The 7,409-nt window shown below is 42.2% G+C and overlaps 2 protein-coding genes across 6 annotated transcripts; one reads left to right on the forward strand and one right to left on the reverse strand.

The window, feature by feature from the left end:
- Positions 1-450: 450 nt before the first annotated feature.
- LOC103650159 (uncharacterized) lies at positions 451-3,814 on the reverse strand. Of its 4 annotated transcripts, none has more exons than XR_002268005.3 (5): positions 3,340-3,681; positions 2,625-3,209; positions 1,293-2,520; positions 1,082-1,200; positions 451-1,000 (listed from the first exon to the last, which is right to left on the reverse strand). XR_002268005.3 is itself a non-coding variant. In XM_035966223.1 (5 exons), the coding sequence occupies exons 3-5, from the start codon at positions 1,450-1,452 to the stop codon at positions 608-610; spliced, it is 672 nt and encodes a 223-aa protein (XP_035822116.1). In that variant the 5' UTR covers positions 1,453-2,520; positions 2,625-3,209; positions 3,340-3,814; the 3' UTR covers positions 451-607. The 4 variants fall into 4 exon arrangements, 2 of the variants coding, with proteins under 2 accessions (XP_035822116.1, XP_035822115.1); XM_035966223.1 differs by having other exon boundaries at positions 3,340-3,814; XM_035966222.1 differs by having other exon boundaries at positions 1,287-2,520; positions 3,340-3,814.
- On the forward strand, positions 3,657-7,199 carry LOC606413 (protein disulfide isomerase 6). Of its 2 annotated transcripts, XM_035966105.1 has the most exons (12): positions 3,657-3,866; positions 3,944-4,180; positions 4,774-4,858; positions 5,064-5,161; positions 5,247-5,302; positions 5,514-5,631; positions 5,738-5,765; positions 5,885-5,976; positions 6,173-6,329; positions 6,404-6,528; positions 6,648-6,747; positions 6,849-7,199. In XM_035966105.1, the coding sequence occupies exons 2-12, from the start codon at positions 4,005-4,007 to the stop codon at positions 6,915-6,917; spliced, it is 1,104 nt and encodes a 367-aa protein (XP_035821998.1). In that variant the 5' UTR covers positions 3,657-3,866; positions 3,944-4,004; the 3' UTR covers positions 6,918-7,199. The 2 variants fall into 2 exon arrangements, with proteins under 2 accessions (XP_035821998.1, NP_001105758.1); NM_001112288.2 differs by lacking the exon at positions 3,657-3,866 and having other exon boundaries at positions 3,904-4,180; positions 6,849-7,197.
- The last annotated feature ends 210 nt before the right edge of the window (positions 7,200-7,409 follow it).

Here is a 7,409-nt window from a genome sequence, read left to right on the forward strand (position 1 = left end):
GTCTCACAAGAGGACTCCTCTCTAGCCACTTGGCCTTATTGTGCTAACTCCTAATCAAGTTTTGTTGGATTAAGTTTCAAGTTTTTACAGGATCACCTATTCACCCCCCCTCTAGGTGCTCTCAATTATGTATATAACTATATATACGTATATAACTACTATATATGAGTCACAGTAAGTATAAAAAGAAGGCCAGTAGACATATATGATTCCTAGCTGAGCTTACTCTTGCATGTTCCTAGCTCCTGCAAGGCTGTAACACATTTTGACAGCTAGTAGTTAGTAAATTAGTCAATAGACAGCTAGCTGTTCATCAAAAAAATAGAAAACACTAAATTGTGACTTATCTGGATGATTTCAGCAGCCTCCCATTCATGAGCAGTTGAGCACACCATATCAGCAGGCAGCAGCTGGTAATTACAACACAAGTAGATAGGACAGTAATACAAGTGCAGAACACAATTTATAAATAAAGGACAGCACAAGCACATAGTTCTTAGTTCAGGTCTCACACAAAAGAAGACACACAGACACAAAGTGACATAGCTGTAGTTCATAAGACCAGGGCATCACAAAAGGCTTCACTACTAGATGAAGATGGTCCAGATCATATTTCATCTTCACTGTAGCACAAATCTTCATCTTCATACTCTTCTTCTTCAGACTCAAACTCTTCTCCTTCATAGAGCTCTCTCACTCTTGCACTTCTACGAGGCTCAAGTTGTTCTTCTGCTCCCACTGTCTCTCCAATAACAGACCAAGGTATCCCTGTACCTTCCATCTCATCTTCCTCCCCATCTCTAAAGACAACTTGTGCACAATCATCTCCACCCTCTTGGAGAAAACCTTGAGCTTCAGTTGTATCACTAGACAAGAGAACATCAGTGATTTTCTTTGACTTGATCTTTTCTCTCTTATTCATCAGCCTGTTATTGAACTGAATATAGACCAACTTGTTGAGGCGGGTTGTAGTCAGCCTATTTCTCTTCTTAGTGTGTATCTATAAATTAGAAACAAAAGCATTTTCAGTTCTGAAATTTAGTCATAGTACTGCTGAAATGATTAATAGATAGGTACTAACCCCTTCAAACCCACTCCAATTTCTTTCACAACCAGAAGAGCTTGATGTCAAAGATAATATCCTTGTAGCCATCTTCTGTAAAGCTGGTGTTTCAGTTCCATATAACCGCCACCATGATGCTGAAATAAATTAGAAACACCTCTATTAGTTTTAAAAACAGCAAACAGCCATGTTAGAAAACAGCAAACAACCATATAATAAGTACCTCTACCTGGATTGTAATCATAGTTTTGAAAAGTTCTTGCAAGCTTCTTGCTAAATGGTCCTTCTCTATTCTGAATTTTTTTCAATTCAAAGTTGGCAGCCTGTTCTTGTTGGTCCTCATCATGATAATAAAATTGCTCAACACAAGATATGAAGGCTTCATTCATTTTGGGCTCATCAAAGATTGATGGGTTAGCATAACTATAGTGTGGATTCAGCAAAAAAAGCTGTCAAATGCAATGAAGAATCAAGTCTTCCATTCATCTTCTTCTCAATTACAGCCATAACATCTTTGAATCGAGACTCAACATTGCCAAAGGCCTCTTTGACCTCTCTCTTTGCCTTTAGTAGCTCTCCATAAAAGAAACCCATGGATGGCTTCACATCCCCATCAACCAAACGGAGGACTTTGACCAATGGCTCAAAAACAGCCAACATTAGCTTCACATCCTTCCAAAAGGCTGGACTCAATATAGTAGCTGTGGCCTTTTTTCCTTTCTTTGATTTCACATCCTTTAATGAGTCCCACCTGCTATGAACCACCATCTTCCTTAATTGGTCCTTCTTCTCTTGCATGCTGTTCAAAGTGAGAAAGTATGAAGCAAACCTAGTCACTCCTGGCCTCACTAGCTCTTTCCCCTCTGTGAAGTATCTCAAGCACTCCAATGTTCTTGTGTGGTCATACACAAATATGGTAAATGACTTTGTTTGGTCAATCACTTTCCTGAACCGAGGCAAGTTGCCAATTCCTTGGAGCATCAAGTTGATTGTGTGAGCTGCACAAGAGGTCCAAAATATTTGTGGTCTTTTCACAAGCAATAGCTTCTTTGCTCCCATGTTGTTAGAGGCATTGTCAGTGACTACTTGCACCACATTTTCTTCACCAATGTCTTCAATTGCTTTGTCCACTAATTCAAAAATGACTTCACTTGTGTGTGACACATCTGACATCTCTTTTGAGCTAATGAAGGAGGTTCCATCAGCACAATTAGTGCATATATTCATTATGCTTCTCCTCTTCCTATCTGACCAAGCATCGGTCATAATAGAGCACCCATTTTTCATCTTCTCGGCTTCACGTTCCTGCAGCAAACACTTGGTTCTTTCATATTCTTCTTCCAGCAAACTACCTCGAAAGGCATCTTGAGTTGGAGGTGTAAGTCCTGGTCCAAATTGTCCAATTGCTTCACACATTTGCTTGAACTCATCATTGTCACATGCATTGAAAGGTATTCCTGCCAATGATTAAAAAATGAAGTCTAATTAGTGTCCAGTTCATGAATAACAGCAAATAATGAATTTTAAAATGTGAAAACAGCATAGTATACTAGCAATTTACCACGATTATAGGCCCATCTTGCAATAAACTTGTACACCTCATGCTCTCTTTCTTTCCACAGTTCCTTGTTCAGCTGCTGTTGTTTGAAAGAATCAGCCTTAGTAGGATCAATAGCACGTGTCCATTTGTCAATTGGCCCTAATTTGTGAGGTTGTGAGCTTCCAACACAAGTGACTTCTTCTAACTCCTCTCCAACCCTAGATACATTCACTTCCTCTCCAAGTTCTAGCTCACGAACAGTCTTCTCCTCCCTCTTCCTTTTTTGCAGCCTCTATTGCTTTCTTGCACTTCTCTTTAGCCTCTAGAGCTTGCGGTGTTGCAGACGTGCATTTCTTCACATTCTTTCCAACATGGGCAAGATGCTCCTTCAACCTATAAATCCCTCCCCTCATCTCCTTGTCACAGAACTTACACTTCACCTTGTCTTTGTTGTTAGCATCAACCAGAACACCATATTCCCATCCAACATCATCTGAATTTCTTTTTAGGAGATTCGCTCTAGCTGCTTCAGTTTCAGAAGGTGCAGCTGCAGTTTCTGATGACATCCTTAATCCTTTCACTTGTACACCGCAGGCTATCATTTCTCTTGTACAAGTAGGAAAGTAGGGAGGCCAAGTTAGCAGGGGAGGAAAGCAGGGGAGGCGGTTAGCAGGGGAGCGGCTGGAGGAGGGGGATGAGCAGGGAGGGGAGCAGCCGTCGGGGGAGGAGAACTCACCGGCGGGGGAGCAGGAAGGGGAGCAGCCGGCGGGGGAGTAGCCGGAGGCCAAGTTCGCGTGTGGAGGAGGGAGGCCGAGCGGGAGCAGCGCATGGATTTTCCCACGCGGGAGCAGGTCGGCCCGGCACGCGCTCCTGCTAAAAATCCTGCGCGCTTCCGCTAAAAAAACGCCGCGCGCTCCCGCCGCCCGCCTACGGCGCCTGCGCGCCGCAAAGTCGCCACGGAGGCGCGGCTGAGCGCCGCCTAGGCGATGCGCCCGCCTAAACAGCGCACAACGCCCTAGGCTACGCGGCAGCCCACCGATTAGCGCCTAGGCGCCGCCTAGCCGAACACAGTTCGTACGCTTGGTGCTCAACACCATCGTTGTCGACCTCTTTTTCTTCATACTTGTAGTGTTAGTCTAATCTACCGTATGTTCGAGTGGCACCATATGTTAGTGTGATTAAAAAGGAAAGAGAAAACAATATGGTCGAGTGAGATACCACTCACACGCACGAAATCACGGGCATGTGACAACCTAAAACAAGGTAAGGTTGCACGTTTAAAAAGCTGTAGTGTATTTCTGATTTATTTATATGGAGATTATTTCTGGTTTATATAAAAGGACACAAGTGGGGACGAAGTAGCAGAAGACTTCCCTTCGTCTGCTTCCCAGAGACCCAGCCATGGCGATCTCCCAGATCTCACGCATATTCCTGGCCATCCTTCTCCTGGCCGCCGCCTTCGCCGCCGCCCCAGCTGCGCTTGCGGACGGCGACGACGTGGTGGCCCTTACCGAATCCACGTTCGAGAAGGAGGTCGGAAAGGACCGCGGCGCCCTCGTCGAGTTCTACGCCCCCTGGTTTGAGCTCGCTCCCTTTGTTCTCTACCACGCTGGATTGTATTTCGATAGATCGTACGGGAATGCGGGACTAGATCTGTGGACTGTGGTTGGGGTTACTGGTACCGCAGTAGGTCCCGAAATTTGGATATTTGCGGACATGGATGGGGCGGTAGTTCTCGAGCTGATCCAATTGTGGGTAGAAATCGTGTTTTCCTGTATTTTTTTCAATCAGTTGTGGGATCCGCTAGAAATAAGATCGTTATGGATGGATATTTTAATTCACGTAGTGAATTGATCATTTTATAGGCTTGGCAGACTGGTGGCATATATGCACTTGAACTGTCTTAATATTTGGCCGTTTGTCTCCCACGTGTAAAAATGTTGTAGATCACAGATTCATCTTCTAGTGTGTAGGCTTGGGTATACAAAACAAGTGGGATCTCTCGTTTGACCGTGCACTTTTAACCTCTGCAGTTTTATCTTCTGCAATAGTATAATACCCTGGAATTCAGTAACATAGAACTGTACTTGGAATTTATTATTTCTCTGCATCAGCAGGTCAACGTTTCATAAATTCTGGTTTTAATCATCTGCTTGATTTGTTTGTTTAGGTGTGGTCACTGCAAGAAGCTTGCTCCTGAGTATGAAAGACTTGGTGCAAGTTTTAAGAAAGCTAAATCTGTCTTGATTGCTAAGGTATATGTATATCTGTCATACACATGAAGAATTAAATTGGTTCTCTACCTGATGAATCTCTCAGCATTACTTAGATATTATATGTCCTTTTATTCCACTATGTGAGATAAGAAAATTATTGACACATGGCTATGACATTTCTTCTGCACTTTTTGCGGTTTCATAAAATCATTCACTTATCTTAAAATCTGGTTTCTTTTTTTAGGTTGATTGTGATGAGCACAAGAGTTTGTGCAGCAAGTATGGAGTTTCCGGGTATCCAACAATCCAATGGTTCCCGAAAGGATCCTTGGAGCCCAAAAAGTGAGGGAGCGCGTGTTTAAATTTTTCCATATCCTTTGTTTACCAAGTTCTGTGAATTCTGACAGAAATTCCTTTGGCAAATTAGGTATGAAGGACAACGCACTGCAGAAGCCCTTGCTGAATTTCTCAATACTGAAGGAGGTGGGAATTTAACATGTTCTCTGTAATACTGTGAATCTGTTGCTTTACCAAGCAGCTTCACTTTTTTATATTCAATGTGCTTATTGTATATAAGAATGTCACAGACTACATTTCAAGTTTTCACAAAAAAATAACAAAGTTATGCATTATCGCAGTAATCATATTTCTCCATTAATCAATGTCTAAATTCATTGGATTCTGGATTTTTCAGGCACAAATGTAAAGCTGGCAACCATTCCTTCAAGTGTTGTGGTTCTCACCCCAGAGACCTTTGACTCAATTGTCCTTGATGAAACCAAAGATGTCCTTGTTGAGTTCTATGCCCCATGGTAGGTTACTGGGTTTTGTTAAGAACTTCGCCATTATCTTTTGTGCCATCAATCTGTTATCTTTGCTCAGTGAATCTAATGGATTATGTACTTGTCTTATCTACAGGTGTGGTCACTGCAAGAGTCTTGCACCGGTTAGTACATGGTTCTCGTTTGAGTTCTTGACACATTCTATTGTGGTTTTACTCTTGTAAGCACCCTTGGCGATCTTCATCATTTCTGATATGTCTAATCATAATCTTTATTGTTTCAGACGTATGAGAAGGTGGCTTCTGTTTTCAAGTTGGATGAAGGAGTTGTTATTGCTAACCTTGACGCTGACAAACACAGGGATTTGGCTGAGAAGTATGTTCTGTGTCTTACATTCACATATGCTTTATCTGCATCTGTTTCCCTATTTGTGTTACCTAGCAGCTAGCACTGGAGCATGATCTTGTTTCCCTTTGAATACTAGTCACTAGTATTTGTTTGCAACAAATAACACCTTATTATTTCTGACTTGTTCTATACGCAATATACTGTACTTATCACACTACATCAGGTATGGAGTTAGTGGATTTCCTACCTTGAAGTTTTTCCCAAAGGGAAACAAAGCTGGTGAAGATTATGATGGCGATAGGGACTTGGTTGACTTTGTCAAGTTCATTAACGAGAAGAGTGGTACCAGCCGTGACACAAAGGGTCAACTAACCTCAGAGGTTGGTTATGTGTGCACAATACTGCATTTGTGAATTCAGGCAAAACACTAACTCTGAATCAATTATTTTATTAGGCTGGCCGTATAGCAAGTCTGGATGTCCTGGCTAAGGAGTTCCTTGGTGCTTCCGGTGACAAGCGAAAGGAAGTCCTCTCCAGTATGGAGGAGGAGGCAGATAAGCTCAGTGGTTCTGCTGCAAGGTAAACTCTTCCCTTAGTTATTGGCCTATCTGCCTTGAGCTATTCATTGATCTCAATTAACGTTATAAGAATGTTATTAGTTAAGTGAGTTGAATTTTCCTTATTGCGTAATAAATCAGGCATGGAAAGGTCTATGTAACCATCGCAAAGAAGATTCTAGAGAAAGGCAACGAGTATACTGAGAAGGAAACCAAGAGGCTTGATCGCATCTTGGAGAAGGTGGGAAACGCCTACCTCGCAAGATGTCTCATGAAACATCCTCTTTTGGGACAACTCACCGTACAGATTTGATTACTCATATCTCTTTTTCCCTGTTGCAGTCCATCAGCCCCTCCAAGGCCGACGAGTTTATCATCAAGAAGAACGTTCTTTCGACTTTCTCATCCTAAGGCATCTGCTAGCTCCATTTTCACGTTTCAGATATAGGCGACAAAAACTGCAGGATTATAAGTGTGATAATGAGAGTTAAATGGTGCTAGAACTAATTTTGGGGCTTTCCCTCGAGGATATGTAATACTCGTACGTCTTGCGAATTAGTTCTTTTCCTTGTGCTTCTGGATTTATTCCGTAGCACCATAGTTTATTTTTTGGTTTGACATGGAGGACATTGTGACTACAGAACTGAGTTTTACTATCCAATAACACTGCTCACTTGATGGGGCTTATGCGAACCTGTTCTGGTACGTGCTTTGGGAATACATGATCACGTGCCTGCTTATCCAGTCATTCAAATTTTCAACCGTTTTAAACCATTTGCAAGAACTTTATATAGACGAGCAGCACGTGTCATAAGTTTAGACTTTAACAAATCAATAAACCTATCTTTTCTCAAATGAACTTGCACCAAATCACTGGTTCTAATTTTACTTCCTATCTTTACT

Source organism: Zea mays, chromosome 3 (genome assembly GCF_902167145.1).
Source record: "Zea mays cultivar B73 chromosome 3, Zm-B73-REFERENCE-NAM-5.0, whole genome shotgun sequence".
NCBI lineage: Eukaryota > Viridiplantae > Streptophyta > Magnoliopsida > Poales > Poaceae > Zea > Zea mays.